We start from the raw sequence: 18,156 nt of genomic DNA, 5'->3' as shown, positions 1-18,156 counted from the left end.
CGATATGAAATTATTTTTTGGTTTTTCCCTCTTCAATTGTCAATTGTGTATTACCTCTAATGTTGCCATTAATAAACAAATGGGATGGGAAATACGATACCAACACTGTCGTTTTTTTACAACTCCATTGTGACACTTGTACGAATACATAAATATTGTCTCTGTTTTGTCAAAAAAAATATGACAGAGATACAAATATCTGGTACAAGATTAACGGCAGTGGAGTTAAATGGTAACTAAGAGTGTGTGTTTTATCGCTTGATAGCTACATATGGAGTAATGAGCCTTAGATAGCACTTGAAGTTAGTGATTCTATTTTAATCATTAGTATTTTTTAGTAATTTTTTTTTGGTAATATTTCTAAAATCGGTAAACTATTTTTTATTGAATTTTTTCCAAGTTACTAGTATTAGGGTTAAGTGTTATTAGTGTAAGTGCTTTATACTAGGTCGTGATTTTACGTGTGATTTGAATTGGGTTTTATAATTCACTTATCGTGGGTTTCTGAGACAAAAATCTCTGTATAAAACATATCTAAAATATGTTTTAAACGAAGATTTTAGTATCTGAACATACACGGTTGATGTTCTATTGGATGACGTAGTGTGTAAAGATATGACAGTGTTTTCCAACATTTTTTTTATCTGTATTCCCAATTATAGTGGAGACTTGCAATAGTCATATATATAATGATTATAATATTAGTAAGATTTACATTTTAATTATGGAATTCACAATATTGATGTTTTAAAGAATTTTGGTCACTATTGTGTGAAATATTTCCTTTCGTCTTAAATTCTGTCTAGCCGTAATTAGTTGCAGTTTCTACGACTGCCTGGCTTATAATAAAATAAATTGTTGAAGTTTAATAAATGATTTTTTTTAATACAGTTGCGAAAAAATTAAGCAGATCACAAACAAACTTGTTTGCAACACACGGTGCCAACCGTAAAAGAATATAAGCAGAGATTTTTTTATTTTCTTCACCCATTCTGGGTGGGCAAAGGGAACTATGCCCTTACAGCCAAGTCTTCAGTAGATTATTTTTATTGATATGAAATGAAAATGAAATTTAATGAGATGAAATGAAACCTAACCTAACTCATTGCATGAAATCATTAAATCTGATATTGAAACAAATTAGTAACTTCATTGTAGAAATATTTACATGAATCATAAAAACTTCGTGGTTTGTTTTTTCTTTTTAATAGACATTATTTTGACAGTTGGGAAAGAGAACGCACGAGTTTGGAAAAGGTAAAGAAAAAGCACGAGTATGTAATAGCCCACTTCCCGAACGCTATACGTCACTGCAATACGCCACTTTTTGAGCAACTGTATTAAAAAAATATTTAGAACATGTTTAAATTTGGGAAACACTGTTTTCAGTTGTAGTGAACTTAGCCTTCGATATAAGATAACTCGCCTCATACACTTATATGGGATTTTAGTCTTTACACAAAATGCTGCTCAAAATTCTTATTAGGTATTAGAGATAACGTAAAATAAAGTTAACCAGTAGTTTGATATGAATGTTGTAGTGATATTGTTTGCGCGGGAATTATGTCGGAATGGAATTGTGAAGATGGAATAGGTTTTACGTAGACTTTAAAACCATATTGTGTGGGTTTACAATATATGTTTTTATTGTAATAATAAATATTGTTTGGAAACTTGAAAATGTTTCATTGTTTTAATTTTTTTTTTGAATTTACGTTTCTTTTTTATCCATCACAATATTTATTTTTCTACATTATTACGGAATATTACATGTTTTCTTATTTACTGAAAATATTGAAAATTGGACGTAAAAACTTTAAATTGCAGAGAAATTAAAATTATCGAGCTTTTATAGAAGATATTTTTAACAATCCTTTAAGCTTGCAAGAACACTTCTTGCTAAATGGTCTAGTTCGACCGATGTAATCAACCTCACATAAGATAGCGGGGAAGGGGATGGACAGGAAATTTCAGTTTTTATATACTGTTCATTAAATATACCAGACACATCTGCAACATTATCTATGGATAGAGGTAGCTTCGCTATTCTAGCTATATTAGGTGGTCGCTTGCTTGTTTGCCACCTTTTTATATATTAGAAGGGTATAGGTGGATTAAAGCGGCGCTTGGTGAACAGGAGGCGAGCGGGGCGGGGGCTGATGCGGAGGAGGAGGCGCGGGCGGAGAGGAAACGTCGCCAGAGACAAGCGCAAGAGGAATTCCGACTCAAGCAGCTGCTCAAGCAGAAGACGGGAGCGGGTTAGCATTCAGCATTCAATAATGCAAAACTCAGCCAAATAATTATTTAAAACATCTTCAAACGATAAGTTGACTTAAGATTTTGTGGGTCCTTGGAATATTAGATAGGACTAATATATAACTTTCTACTTTTTTTCATAATTTATTACGTACTTTTATAGTTTTGTGTTACTATTTTCTCTTGTTTTTCTTTTCATGATTGGAGATAGTTATAATTTCCTTCTTCTTAGTGTTTTATTTTTTTTATTTATTAAATTTTTTAAAATTTATTTCTTTTCTTTTAATAACCCTAGCACGACTGAAAATGATTCCAAGTATCGTTAGAAAAAGGGAATCTATTTTAAAACAATGCTTTGAAGACAATCCACGGCTTCGTAAAATATTTGTTTTTGTTTTGAACATGTAATGTCTATGGTCTGGGAGCTCGCTTGCCTCTTACAAGTCATCCCCCGTTGTCAACAGATGATCAAGAGGTGTCCAAAGACAACAGCAGTGTAGACAACTTTCTGATGGGGATCGCGACCCAGGATATAGCGGTAGAGGCTTCTGGTGCTGAAGAGGGCAAGAGGAAGTCTCCCGACCACGACCTTGTCCACGTTCCCAATAAGAGGAGGAACAGCTTTGTTAGCAAACTGGATGTACTATAGCCAGTGTTTTATATCAGACTCGAAGGACCATATTGTCATCTTTTAATTTGAAGTTTGTTTTGATAAATTCAAAAAAGGTTATGTTATAGGGAAGTATAAATAAAAAACACTTTCCAATGAACTCAAATTTTAATTTCTAACTAATTAAGATTCTTACACACGAATATATACAAAAAAAAAAACCTCGCGAACACGAAAATAATCCAATTGTACTCAGGTTAAGAACAAAAAAGAACACCTCTTTAGGACGAACGATAAAACAAAACTTATCCATACATACCTTAACTAAGTTAAACTAATAGAATAGGGCCAGTCCCAGCGAAATAAAATTACAAATAAACCTACATAAAGCAGCCATTTTGTTAACAAAATGGCGGTACGTTGACAATTCAAATTGAAACAACTTAGTTATAAAGACAACTTAAATTGGTTGGCACGCGATTACTTATACTTATAAGTTTTCAAGCCTTTTTTCTTAATCAGGGGTAGACTGAGATAACAATATCTCTAGTTAATCAGTTTTATTTCTTGTTAGTAAAAATCAGTCGCAAATAGTAGGAAAACCGACAACTTATATACTTTAAGTTTTATAAAAAAGCTGTCACTTCTTTAAACAAAAAATAGCAACACGTTAAATGACGCCATATTGTCTCTATATATCTTCCTACAAAAAAATTTTAGTTACAAGGAAGGGTAAAAAATGTAGTTCTTTCCTCTGTCATAGTGTCAATAAATAAGCATTTGCCTACATGAAACATTTATAGCCATCTCTATGGTATTAATTATTATAAAAGATATATGTTATTCTGATCTACACATATATAACATATATAATTTTAAATTGTGACCTGATACATTGCACTATCATATATATATATTTATATTGATAACTGCATAAAATATATAAACATATAAGTAGAAAAAAATACTTATATGTTTAAATAAAACAAAAAAAAATCTAGTGATATATATGTATATGATAAAATAATATATGAATTTTGAAAAAAAAAACCTACTCATTTAAATATGTACAATTGATAATTTTAATCGATTATAATAATTTTAGTAGAAAATAAGATATAACTTGATTATCAATTTACTTGAAAGCTGTTTTACTTAAGTTAAGTTGGACATTTTACATAACTAAAACAACTTCTACGTGAAATTACAACCGTCTAGTAAACATTATAAAGATATAAAGCAGGTTTTTATATATTTCGAAAATATATTTAACTATATTCACTACATACTACTGTTAACATATATACATATATGTGTATATATTTATATAGGCTACATATAATAACTCACATAGTATATAAACTAGTATGAATGTATGATTTGTATGGAAAATTGATTTTTAATACAGTTTAACTTGAAAAAATCTCTTTTATGTTGTTTTCTGATTTATTTTATGTATAATTTAATGTTATATTGTAAAAAAAACTTTTGTAAACAACTTATTCTTATGAAATTATTATATTTATTATTAAAAATATTAACACAGTTCAATATAATATATAGAATATGCTAACTATTTCAGTTTTACAGTCAAGTGGAAGTAATTCCGCGTACAGTCTGATGAGTGTGGTGCCGGAGGCCTAATTTAAGTCCTCTTTCCCTTCCCACCCTTTTCTTTTAAGGAAAGGATGAGAAGGGGAGGTGGATTTGATGGAGGAGATGCATAGGAAGGTTAAATATTCTCTATTTGTGCGTCTCCTCCTACGTCCATTGAGGGTAGGTAACGCATCTGCAATTGGTAATGTGTATGAGCAGCGGTCGCTTCGCCATTTCGGCGAATTCATGTGACCGCTTGCTCGTTTGCCACCTTGTAATATAAAAAAATAGTAATTTGATTAACCCTTTCACGCTTAAGGAAAATATTTTTCCCTTTTACAAAAATCGTTATCGATTATTATTTAATCGATATTTTTAAAGGGTTAATTTAAAATTTAAAAATAAATGTTTTAAAGAAAAAAAATAACAACGTACTTAACTTATAACATTTGTTTGAAAAAGTTTTTTGTTTTATTCTGTCTATATATTATATTGAATAGTGTTTTTGATATATGTTATTTCTAGAACATTTGGATTTCAAAGGCAGTATTGTTTCGGAGTAGAACCTTAAAGGAATATATTACATATCATAATATTTAAAGAATTTATTCATTTATTAAAGGAATTAGACATATTATTTAGGGGAAAGTAGACTAGTATAAAATTAATACATAACTTTTTATGTATGATCATTTTTAAAGATATGAATTTCTTTAAGGTTCTCTCATTTGGTGTTACAAGTATTATATACTAAAGAAGTGCATATATATTTATCCATAGTTTACATCGGACATATATGGGTAATTATTTACGATTTATATATGTTATTTTGATATATATTACTACATATAAAATTATATTTTATGACTCCAAAATCAATATATATAACGTTATCATCCTTCTGTTTAGCGGTGGTTAGTAGACTTGATAAATTATATTTGTCTATAAATCAGGTCAAATGAACATTCAATTCAAGTTAATTATCCTATTTTTATCATTTACTTAGTGACAAAGATCTGTGATAATTAAAATAATATATAACCACTTACATTGTGGCTTTTAGTGGACATTATTGAAATGTTGTCACACACAAATTATCTTTCGCGTAAGATTCGACCATTTTGTGGACAATCTGAAATAAAATACATATTTATATGTAGTTTCAATTAAATGTCTAAATGTAAACAGAGAAATAACAAACATGGCGCATGTTGCATACGAAGAGAGAAGAGAAAAAAAACTTGAGAGGTGTCAAGGGACACCCGGATGGAACGAAGTTCCTATAAATTTTCGTTATATATTGTCACGTAGTTGCCATGGTTACTATAGCAAAAAGTGTCGTAACAACTTTTCGTAAGAATTTTTTCCGTCTAGCCCCCTTTCACAACGCGCGATAAGGAACTTCGTTCCAATTATATTTTTTATTTCTATAAATCCCATGAAATATCCACTTCCTTTTTACTTCTTATTAGAGAATAATGGGAAGGGGAAGAGAACTATAATTTCTCATAGACATAGTAATACATACAATGTGCAGTATGTTCAGAGACGCGAGCACTACACGATGACCTCCTCCTGCTCCTTCTCTCGCTGGCGCACCGCCACCGCCGTCTCCACCAGCAGGTACAGGCATTTGAACTTGTCCCGCTCGCCCTCACCACCACCACCACCACCACCCGCCTGCGGACATACACACAAACACACAGTGTAATTATAGTGTAAATCTTTAGATAGGTGAATGAAGACATCTCTGAAACAGATCGACAGATCTTGATGAAATTTGGCACAGATGTAGAATGTAATTTGGAAGAACATATAGACCAGTGATTCTCAACCTTTTTTTTTACGGCACATATTTAACGATTTCAAAATTTGGCGGCACACAAAGAAAAATATAAATATTATCTACTTACTACAACACACTGCATAAATAGATTATCAACTGTATAAAATTAGTTGTATCTATATGACATTTCATGTTAAAAGTTTTTATTTTTAAATTTTTATTTTTAAATGATATAATTTAATAATATTAACATTATCATATATTTGCAAAATTTGGCGGCACACTTTTGATATTTGGCGGCACACAAAAGTGCCGCGGCACAGTGGTTGAGAATCACTGATATAGGCTATTAGTAAAAAATATTTTAGAGCCTCTTAAAACTAGTATCAATTGATCGGACAAGTGTAAAATTATTTCATTGACATTCCAATACTGTTAAACGGCAATCATAAACCACTATATACAGTTTTATCAAACTATTCGTCAATTTATATTCATTTGATACATACCATACAAAGAGATATTTGATGAATATGCCAAAGTAGTTTGTCAAACATGTTTGACAGTATTTGTGCATGTTTGTCGTGTACCTGCAGCGAGCGACGCAGCGGGTGCGGCAGCTGCGGCAGGTGTGCGAGCTGAGGGTGCCAGCCGCCGCCGTCGGCCCCGCCCCCGCTGCTGCTGGCCCCGCCCGCCCCCGCCCCCGCCCCGCCCTCCTCCCCGCCCTCGTCAGAAGTGCGCACAGTCACCACCGCAGCGCTCCTGTCGCAAACACAATCTCCTCTCACACCGAGAACCACACACATCTAAGTTTGCTATCATTTGCTAAAGTTGATATAACTTTAAAATGTACCTTTATCAAGTAGAAAAATTTTGCGTTTTTGAAATTAAATATCTAAATAAGACATTTAACTTCATAAAGATACGTTTTATGCTTTTGTTAAAAGTTGTTAGTGATCGCAAACTTTTTTAATGTTTGTGTACATATTACAGACTATTACATAACATATTAACTATCGAATATTAATTCATATTTATCTCAATGTTTTAATCTTGTTTGGTACAATAATGTATTGACATTATATTTACTGTTTGTTTGTTCCATATATGCATTTAAAATATATACAATATGCCATACTTGAGGTCAGTTTCATAGTAACTAGTATACGTAAGTGTGTCTCACCCTCTGGCGGCGGGATGCAGGTCGCGGTCCTCAGGCCCATAGCGGATGACAGACTGCCACACGGAGGGGTCGTACTTGACCTCCTCCTCGCTGACGGCACTGGAGGAGTAGTCCTCTTCAGCGCCCTCACCATCTGCGTCACCATCGCTGCGGTACACCAGCAGACCATCTCCATAGTCGTGGTCGCGCCCGCGCTCTCCATCACCCTCGCCGTCGCCCTGCAACAATATCACTTTTAAATATACAATAAAAAATATATATCTTTAATAGGGCTTTTCTTAATGCCTAGTTTATTCAATTCCAGTCCAGCGATTGAATTCAGCACTGGATTATGACTAGAAAAAATATAAATAAATTTATCAATATTCAATTTTAACGAGTTTCTTCTGTAGAGTTTCTAGAAAAAGCCATATCTACAAGAAAAACAATTAGAACTATGTAAAAATATATGCGAATAAATAATGTGACCGCTGTAAGTTATATGTGTAGGTTACCTCCTGCTCGTTGTCCCAGGAGCCGACGAGGAGTCCGGCCTGAGTGCCGGAGGAGCCGAGCTGTTTGCGGCCGCGGCGCGAGATTGTGTAGTGCAGCGGGTCATGGCCCTCGCGCCTGATCATCTCAGGCAGAATGCGGCGCCGCGCATTTATGAACCAGTTGCATACCTGTATCATAAATAATACAATTTTAGAGTAAATAACAACTAGAATACGCTCAAACTAAAACTTGGTGGTCTTTAAAGACTCACTGCCACAGAGTAATTTATTGGAGATTAAGGCTGGCTGTTTAGTGTAGATTTATTTACTTAACGGCTGAGACGACAGTATGGGAAGGAGAAATCGAATGCACAGTAAGATTACGGGTCGCTGTGGTGATTTGTCTCCAAGCACAATTCTTTCTTCTAGATTCATATAACAACATTGTTATTTACTTATTCTTACTAACTTAATCGATTCTTAACAACTTCCTTATGAAGTACCCAATTGTCTTGGAATTTAAAGACAATAATGTATACAGTTGATGTAACAAATGTTTACAAACTTGTAGCACAGTGAGGTTGGCCTCCTGGCTGAGTGTGAGTTTCTCCGCATCGCTGGGATAGGCATTGTACCGATGTTCGTACAGCCAGCGCTTTAATATCTTGACAGAGTGCTTGGGCAAGTTGCCGCGTCTCTTGCGCACCGCCACCATGCCGGGCGGCGGCGCGTGCGACAACGCGTGCTGTAACGCACGCCGCGATCTGTCCGCCTCACCGTCGGTACCGGACTCATTCTCGTCCGTCGACGACGTCGATGGGAAACGTTCACGTCCTGGAAAACAAAATTAATTGTTGATTGGTGTATAGAATCTAAACAACACTACGACACGACTGACAGAGACCTTCAATTTAAGAAATAACAAAGGGAATTTACACTTGAGTATTGCTCAGATTGTCATTTTTATTTAATCATCTTGTGTAACTTGACTAATCGTAGGTTTCTGAGACCAAAATCTCTGTATAAAACATATCGTCATCCCTGTCATTATTTTTGACGAAACAGAGATTACAATATGTTTTAAACTGTGATTTTTGTCTCAGAAACCCACGGTAACAGTTTAAATTTTAACGATACGTATCTCTTAAGTAAAAAATCAGTAAACATTATTCTGGGAAAGTCAATACATCAATCTGAAAGCGATCCATCACTGCTTGAAGTTGGGGCTTCGTGAACATTCGGTGATCACTCACAACCATCGCATTTACTTTGAGTGTTGTAACATCACTTTTAAATATATTTTATACTTCTAAAGCATCCATCTTACAACTCACATAAGGAGGAGTCGAGAGATCTGTATGAAATCCTTTGTGTATCATTAATTCAAAAGACTTTTCTCTGCTTATCCATCCGAGTATTAAATTATCGTATTCCGTTTTGACTCTTGTGTTCATTCTTACATATCGTCCCTTACCTAAGAAGTCAACTTTACAGACGACGTAAAAAACTGTCTATTTAAAAAAATCGGTGGATTTTTTAGTAATTTATTAATAAATACACTATTTAGTGGTTAAGAAATAATTTTTTATTGAGTTTATTTGAGTCTATGAAGCTACGCCTCCGTGGACAGTGGCCCTTAGTTAAACATAAAAAGAAAATTTTTACAACCCTCCTATTTTTACCATCGTTCAGACTATTCGCTGTAAAAGGGTAATAATTCCTAATGTAAAGGTCCCTCTTAAGTGTAACTTGATTGATCAATATACCTCGACCACGGTTTGTTTACGTTTTCAAAACGACCCTTTACATAGACGCAGTATATTTAACGATAGTAGAACTTATCATTATATATTTAGATGCTAAAATGCTTTGCAACCAATTATCCTTTTTACTTAAGTAGTAAACTAATCCGTGATGCGTGAATTAGCGCTTAGGAAATGTCTTGCAAAGAGTATGTAACTACTTCGTAGTAAGAGTCGGGACTTAGAACAATTTTCATTTTCTCAATTTGTACGGTTGCCAGAATATATATGTTTTACTTCAAATATGTCAGTTGTGATAGAAAAAGAACGCGTGATGATAGAGTGAGAAGGGATGGCGGCCATGGAAACGCCGCCAAACTCATACAAAATAAATTTATTCGAAGTTTCGCTAGCCTGATGTCTTGTAAATCTAATATATAAAATTCTCGTGTCACAGTTTTCGTCACCGTACTCCTCCGAAACGGCTTGACCAATTCTCATGAAATTTTGTGAGCATATTCAGTAGGTCTGAGAATCGGCCAACATCTATTTTTCATTTTTTTTTAACTGCGCGCGGACGGAGTCGCGGGCGACAGCTAGTATTAGTATATCTATGAAATGTAAAATAGTATAGACAACGATTTCTGTATGATCTGACATGTGTCTGATGTGACAAATAATAAACAATAATAATAATAAATGTTCTCTATTATTTATGGCCATATTTTCAAATCTTGTTCCATCATAATATATTAATAGTATAAAAACAATTGTTTTTCTTTGACAAACGTTAATAACCTTTTCATTTCGCACAGCAAGCGACTGAGTGTAAATGGATATATGAGTAATATACAAACATAACATTTTCTTCGCGGGACGCTATTGAAAGCATCAACGCAGCGATATATACAAAGAGCACCTAAATAAACGGATTGTTTCATTGCTACAGTAACCATATTTGTTATCTTTTTAATTAAATTGATAACGTTTTTATAGGTTACTAGTTGTCGCCCGGGACTCCGTCCGCGCACCGTTAAAAAATGGGGGGGGGTATGAAAAATAGATGTTGGCCGATTCTCAGACCTACTGAATATGCTCACAAAGTTTCATGAGAATCGGTCAAGCCGTTTCGGAGGAGTACGGGAACGAAAACTGTGACACGAGAATTTTATATATTAGATAAAAATGTTTCTTACATTAATAATTCATATAATTAAGACTGCTATACAAAGTTATTAAATTAGAGGGTCTATCCGTTTATTTCTCGAGCCATGGTCACTCGAGTAATCAGTCGGCTACATAAATCCGGGCGTTCAACAAAACATTCTAGACACATGTTTCAACAAATATCCCCTCTTTTCCCCGCAAACCTTCTGCCGTGTTAAATTAATATTGTTAAATTAACTTGGAAAAGCATATTTAGCACTATTTGTTACTTGATATAAATGTTTTTAAAGGTTTATAAAAATAAACCAACAATTCAAACCTACAGAATAATGAAAACATGAGTGCGAATGAGTTAGATAATGGAAAAATGATTTGATAGATAAATTCGCAAACTAATGACATGTTGATGACATATTTTTACCACAAATAGAGTCGAGAGAGAGGAAATGTTATAGCTTTTTTTTAAAAAGAAAAAAATAGATACTATTTTATCGGCAACTAATAAACATACTTTTTTTTTATTTTGATACATGTTATGTGTTAGTTAAAATTAAACAAAATGTACTTTACGTCTAAAAGACTGCAATAACAAAGGCGCAAGGTCAGACGGACGCGGAAACTGCGTCGGAAGCTATTCGGGGGCGAGGGGGAAGCAAGTGCCAGGGGGTTGGATCGATCGGGGTCGACGGCCCGAGGGTGTCGGGCCAGTACCGCCAAACTCACCCCTTGTTATGCACTCAACTCGTAAAATAACATTGTAAAAGTGAAAGGTGTTAACTTAATCCATTGCTTTACTTTTTAATTTTTATTTGGCAGGTTGCCAAAATAAAGTTGAAAATACAACGTCCATTTTTACTCTGGACCTCGTATTTTCAACTGTAACTATGCTATCAATGTAAGTACCTTATGTTGATGACATAGTTTTACATTTAAAGAACTGAAAACACAACAATAGAAAGACACACGACTAACAAGAGGGAGAAACTTGAAAGATAATCCACAACAAAAGCATACGGCTCCTTTATTATTTATTTATTTACATTACATTAACCTACAAAGCGCGCAGCACAGACGAGCGTATGGAGTTTACAACTTACAATCTTCACGAAGAATCTGCTTAGTTTCCTTACCTTGTTATATTGACATTAAATTAGATTACGATACATGTGAAATTTATTTTTTAAGTCGTTTTGGAAGATATTTTGTGTCTCAGTTGTATTGCGTTAGAAATCGGATGACATTACATCATTACGACATACTTTCCGTCGAGCCCTTTAACACTGAGACGTCACAGGCCTAAAGACGCGAACACCGAACATCGGGTTAGAACAGTGCGATGCTCTTCATCTAAATTCCTCGCTATTCTCGTACCAAGAGTATATTGTTATATAGGTAGTAAATAGTACAGGAGTATTATATTACAAAGATATCTGGACTTTACTTTACTGGTCTTTGGAATTGAATCGTATAAAAAATGACAATCATGTCTTCAGCTTCGTTTTGTCTTTGATTCCATTACATTAGCCTTATCTCGAGCTTTACTAACCAAACTGACAGGACCGTAATTTAGTTTTTACTTGTCTAGACAAATTTTAATTCTCAACTTTTCTCCTATCAGTGCGGCTTAAAATAAAAAAGAAAGACTGATAATCGAACTGATTTAAAATGTAGTCGTCAAATGATTTCGGTTATCATTCGATGCCGGTCATTGACTGTTATTACGTAAGATAAGGCAAGGTATTTTATTTCCCTTCGTTATCATTACTAGTAACGTACAAAATTTCTTCAAATGTGAGGTTTTTTAAATTTACTTTATGAGATTTAAAGACTGACATGTTCTCCCAATTTAATGAGGATAGAAGATCGTTCCATGAAGTTTCAATGCCGTGTCTTGAGACGATCGAACTAAAAAGGGTATTTTAAACGACATATCACAAAGTTGGCCTTGGCCCGGAATCAAATGCGGTTACATTATTTTTATAATTATTATTTTTATAAGCAAAAATAGGTTGAAATATACATTATTGACGGTCGAATTGGCGATTGTAGCTTTTATGGCGAACACAATTATATCTAAGGACTTACTATACAAAGTTTAAAGTTGCGGAGAGAGGAGTTTTTATTAAATAAAATCGTACTTAGGTTAGTTATTTTCACTACTTTTGATCTTTGACTTTGACAGTTTTATTTTATAAGTGGTCAAAGGTTTTTATTTTATACAGCCACAGCCATAAGTCATGTAGGCTACTAAAATAAATAAAAAAAAGACATATTTATTTTAATTCTTATTGCGAAATATTATCTTAAATCAATTAAAAATAATAAAAAACTGACATTTGTTTGTAATTTATTTATTATTTACTTAAATAAATTAAAAAAAAAGACAAATTTATTTTAATTTTTAAAACAATCATATGAAATGGGCAGAATATGGTTCCCTAACAAAAGAAATTTGCAACGTCTCCGGCGCTATGGGATGAGCAGCCCCTCCGCCCTAGCGTAACAAGGCGCGGGTGACTATACTCGCCTCCGCAGCTGAGGCTTTTTGGTCGCCTTCGGCGACCAGCCTCAGCCGCTACGGCTCGCACAGGCCCCCGCGCCTTGTTACAGCGGGCGGGGGCTGCTCCCCCTCCGCGCCTCCGGCTTTTCATATACACTCTAGGGGTAGGGCAGAAAGTACCACGTGGTGTCGGGGTTGACTGATTCGGTTCTGTGACTCATATCCAACCTTACAATACAAATTTACAAAGAATTTACTACCGTTAATGTGACTTACAACAATTCCTCCGAGTACGGATTTATTCTTCGTACTGCTGACCCAGAAGATGTTCCGGGTATCATGACCTCAGCTTCACCTGATTCTAAATCTCGAGGATTCGGAGACGCCATAACAGTAACAGACATAACATAAAAGTATGTTTAAATCTCAACTGAATAACCATAACAGATAATGCCAAAGAGTATGTAAACATTTCGCTAGTATACTATGAAATGGTTGCATACTCTTTGCTACTTCGTAGTTTTGCGTTCCGTGTCTTTTAAATTATGAAATAATTAAACAATATAAATGTCAGATTTTTATTATTTTTAATCAATTTAAGATACATTTCGCAATAAAAATTAAAATAAATAATACGTTTGGTTTAAAAAACTTTAATCGAATTAAATAGAGTATTTTTTTTAATTTATTTTGGTAGCATACATGACTTACGGCTGTATAAAATAAAAACCTTTGACCACTTATAAAATAAAACTGTCAAAGTCAAAGATCAAAAGTAGTGAAACTAACTAACCTAAGTACGATTTTATTTAATAAAAACTCCTCTCTCCGCAACTTTAAACTTTGGATAGTAAGTCCTTAGATATAATTGTGTTCGCCATAAAAGCTACAATCGCCAACTCGACCGTCAATAATGTATATTTTAGCCCAAAAATATACTATACTGTAATGCATTTTCGAATAAAACTAAAATTTGTACTTTGTGATAAACTAAATAAAAAAACACTGCAAAATATGTGAATATATGTCTCGTAGCAAAAGCTAAAAGTGGTTAAAATAAAATTTATAGCTTTGTCATTTTAATTCGAAACAGACATTATGGTTAAACTCAGTACATCTAAATAACAATATTGAACGACACTTAAACAATACATAAAAGAATACAAGTACATTTAAAAGAAAAGGGTCAACGAATAATTGACAGCGCGGCAAACGACCTAACCTCAAAATTGGTACGTCATTGTCGCCGGTCACATTCGTTCTGAAACCTATTTCTTTTCAAAACGTAACACTACAGTTTTAAAAATAAACCGCTTATTAACCTGCCAGCCCTGTAGCTGACATTTCCACGGTATTCAGTGGATCGCTCCACTTTCGCAACTGTGTCAGTGGGCACGACGGGCGCCCTGCCGACAAGTTTCCCACAACATTTGTTTCTAACGCCTTCTAGTCCATGTTGTTTACTTTGTCGTCTTTCATATTACGTAAATGATTGTTTTATTTTTTGCATCTTCAGACAATATATATTACCATAGTTACAGTAAAATAGAAAGCGTAGTTTAGTCAATAAATCTTACTAATATTATAAATGCGAATGTTCTAAACATAAATGGATGGATGTTTGTTTGAAGGTATCTCCGGAATGGCTAAACAGTTCTTGATGAAATTTGGCACAGATGTAGAACATAGTCTGGAAGACATCATAGGCTACTTATAAAGTTTTAATTCCGCACAAACGGAGTCGCGGACGACAGCTAATATAAAAAATATAGATGTGTTATTTTTATTAAAATGGTCATGCATAGGTTAGCAGGTACAGGCACAAACATTGGATATGGTTGGATATGGATGGATTTTATATTGCAATAATTTAGTATGAATTAACTTTTTTAATTAAAACACTAAAAGCTAAAGCCAAGGAGACTATTGTTTCCAATGAAAGTAGTGTAAATGTTTATTTTTATAAAGTTTAACTACAAAACATCCTTAGACAAGGTACCACTTTTTAGAAGTGCTGCGGAGCGAGGAGTGGAGGATATAATTTTTAAAAATACATAGGCTTATATAAACTGCATTTTATAAATAAAACTAAACAATTGGAATAACATGAACAATACCAACATCACCAAAAAAAAGAGTTTAAAATATAATTCTGTTTACATTATGAGCACTTTCAAATTGAAACTGCATCAGTAGTACATAAAGATTTTTGAGAGTAATGTTTGGTTCATAATGTCCTATCTATTGATTATTAAATGTCTGTGGTTATATATAATGTTCTCTTAAAATATTTTCTTAGATATATCAATGACCCAGTTTAGAAATTGATAAGGTGATGCTATCTTGAATGAAATGATTTATAACTGATATTTCTTGATAAGAAATGCCTAAATAGGAGTTGATGCCCTTTAATGTTGATAACCTTATGTATTTTAAAAGACTCTTGAGTGTAATCAGTCAAATAATTTTAATGTTGTTTCTATTTATGTAATTCCCAATTAAATATTTTAGTTAAAAAGAGTAAGACATAAATGTATACTGTATTACAGAATGTCAATATTTTTGTTTTTAAATTAAACTAGCTTTTACCCGCGACTCCGTCCGCGCGGAATAAAAAATAGAAAACGGGGTAAAAATTATCCTATGTCTGTTTCCTGGTTCTAAGCTACCTGCCCACCAATTTTCAGTCAAATTGATTCAGCCGTTCTTGAGTTATAGTGTAACTAACACGACTTTCTTTTATATATATAGATGAATACAAGTGAATGCTACTACACCAGGGGGGAGGAGAAGAGATAGTGGTGCCCAATAGAAACAAAAAAAAAAGTACCACACCTAACTTAACCTTGTATGCCTTGGGTATGTCTAACATAACCACGCTTAAGAGTTTTAGAAAACAGTAATAAGATACCCATTAAGTAATCATTAAATAAGTGGACTTAATGTTAGTTACAACTGCATTATAGTTAAATTAATAGGTGTTCATGTATTGTATTTAAATATAGACATTAGGTACACTTTCCTTGATACAGTTTATCAATTTGAGCAAAAAAGTTTAGTTTTTGATTGTGGATCTTTCTATTTATAAATATCTATAATTGATAACAATAAAATTGAAACAATCATTTTTTTATAGCTAAAAGTGTAACATAACCAAAAGCGATTAAATATGCAACTTGACTAAAAACGTAATTATTATTATTTGATAAAAAAAAGAAAATCATGAAAAATAATTAAAAATTAAAAACATGTAAACGCTGTCTTGTCATTAGTATCAACAAAACGACTACAGCGCCACCAACCAAAGCGCGTGATTATACCGTGAAATAAAACGAGGCGCCGCCGCCATCTTGTGTTCCTTGAACACTGTCATTTTACTGTCATTGCGACATTTTAAGTCAATGAGATTTCAATAACAATAAACAAACAATATCACATTACACTTTGCTACATATTTAGACAAAATTCCTTTATATCATTCCAACTAGAAAAAAATGATCTACGTAACTGAGGCACAACGAAACATGGTACACAATGAGGTGGTTAAAAATAACCCATGCACGTGCCAAGTTTTCTTTTTAAGCTTCGATTCGATATGATAAATAGGAAGCTTTACGCAATATAGTTAGAGCAATATTTTAAGTGATATTTCTATATGTGTTTGGCTGCATAAATGTAAGATAAATGAAATCAAGCAATCAATGTGGCGCATTGGCGCCATTTTCCTTTTGTAACAGTCAGCTCCTAGGGTGACGTAATAGATTTATAATGCGTCCTAAAATGTGCCTAGGTACAAATTAGGTAAACCTAAACTGATTTTTAGGAACATTTATAGCGGCAAAAGCGTTGTTTTTATATACATGTCACCTTGACGTATGTCAGTATGACAAGCATGGCGGAAACGTGGCGTCGTTAGGCCGGCTTACCTCCAGGCGACATGGACTGTCGGTTACTGACGCGGGCGTCTCTGATAATATCCCTCGTTATTTCTCTAACGTCACGTCTCTGCTGGTATGCCATGTCAGGCCGGTTGCTATCCTCTGCTATACCGGCCGTAGGTGGTAACATCGTTATTTAATCCATTCGAAGACACTATTCTTCGCTGTCACTTTTGAAACAAAACAACAGCAATTCACTGAATGTCAATTGGTTGAAGTTATTATTATCAACAACCACCAAAACGAAAATAACAGAGCCGAACTACGAGCAGCAAACCGAACTGGAGCGCAACTGTCTATGTGCTGTACGGCGACGTTTGGGGGACGGCGGGAAGCTACAGCGCCGTCGCGCGGTCGTCTCTTTCTATTGCACGCTCAAACACTTATGTCTTACTCGCTCACACGGTAACGCTTTAATGACAGAATGGAAGTGTATGTCAAAACAAAGCGTGGGCTGTGACCGCAATGTATTCAAATGTCAAAAAGCCAACCGTTTACAAGTTTACAAAAATATTGAAGCGCCATCTGTTAAGATTTTCTACAATTCAAAAAATCGTCATGATACCATCATATAACTAACTTAAATATCTTCTACCATCTACAGGAAATTTCCAATCTGCTTGCGATTAATATACAAAATTACCTTATTTCTTAAAAATTATCTTATCAATATTCTTCAAAGAGATGAATGAGTATAACACGAAAAAATTACATAAAATGTTTGTTTCACTGAATTATAAAGCGATGACTGTGGACTGTGGGCCTCTACTGTCTAAACAGTTTTAATAAAATCTGTTTTTTTTAAACATACACAAAAGTTTTAGGTCAATGGAATTTTACGGCTAGCCATGGTATTTCGTAACTGAGTTTAAATACATACACAAGTGAAGAGTTTTAACAGAATT

General features: G+C 33.9%; 1 protein-coding gene across 2 annotated transcripts; it reads right to left on the bottom strand.

The window, feature by feature from the left end:
- Window positions 1-5,561: 5,561 nt before the first annotated feature.
- Window positions 5,562-17,638, bottom strand: LOC106715719 (iroquois-class homeodomain protein IRX-5). 2 transcript variants are annotated; one of them, XM_045681492.1, is made up of 7 exons: window positions 17,240-17,638; window positions 8,470-8,738; window positions 7,926-8,093; window positions 7,432-7,649; window positions 6,839-7,010; window positions 5,991-6,142; window positions 5,562-5,594 (listed from the first exon to the last, which is right to left on the bottom strand). In XM_045681492.1, exons 1-6 carry the CDS (start codon window positions 17,379-17,381, stop codon window positions 6,020-6,022), a joined length of 1,092 nt encoding a protein of 363 aa, XP_045537448.1. In that variant the 5' UTR covers window positions 17,382-17,638; the 3' UTR covers window positions 5,562-5,594; window positions 5,991-6,019. The 2 variants fall into 2 exon arrangements, with proteins under 2 accessions (XP_045537448.1, XP_045537446.1); XM_045681490.1 differs by lacking the exon at window positions 5,562-5,594 and having other exon boundaries at window positions 5,841-6,142.
- Window positions 17,639-18,156: the final 518 nt, after the last annotated feature.

The sequence above is a fragment of the Papilio machaon genome, chromosome 16, assembly GCF_912999745.1.
Source record: "Papilio machaon chromosome 16, ilPapMach1.1, whole genome shotgun sequence".
NCBI classification, from domain to species: domain Eukaryota; kingdom Metazoa; phylum Arthropoda; class Insecta; order Lepidoptera; family Papilionidae; genus Papilio; species Papilio machaon.
Note: the sequence above shows the minus strand (reverse complement) of the source record. Positions and strands in the feature narration are given on the sequence as shown.

Coding starts and splice junctions, on each gene's coding strand:
- LOC106715719 (XM_045681492.1), bottom strand. CDS start 17,381: ATGTTACCACCTACGGCCGGTATAGCAGAGGATAGCAACCGGCCTGAC. Junction 8,094..8,469: donor CCAACCTCACTGTGCTACAA/GTTTGTAAACAT, acceptor TTTATGATACAG/GTATGCAACTGGTTCATAAA. Junction 6,143..6,838: donor CGCTGCGTCGCTCGCTGCAG/GTACACGACAAA, acceptor GTATGTCCGCAG/GCGGGTGGTGGTGGTGGTGG.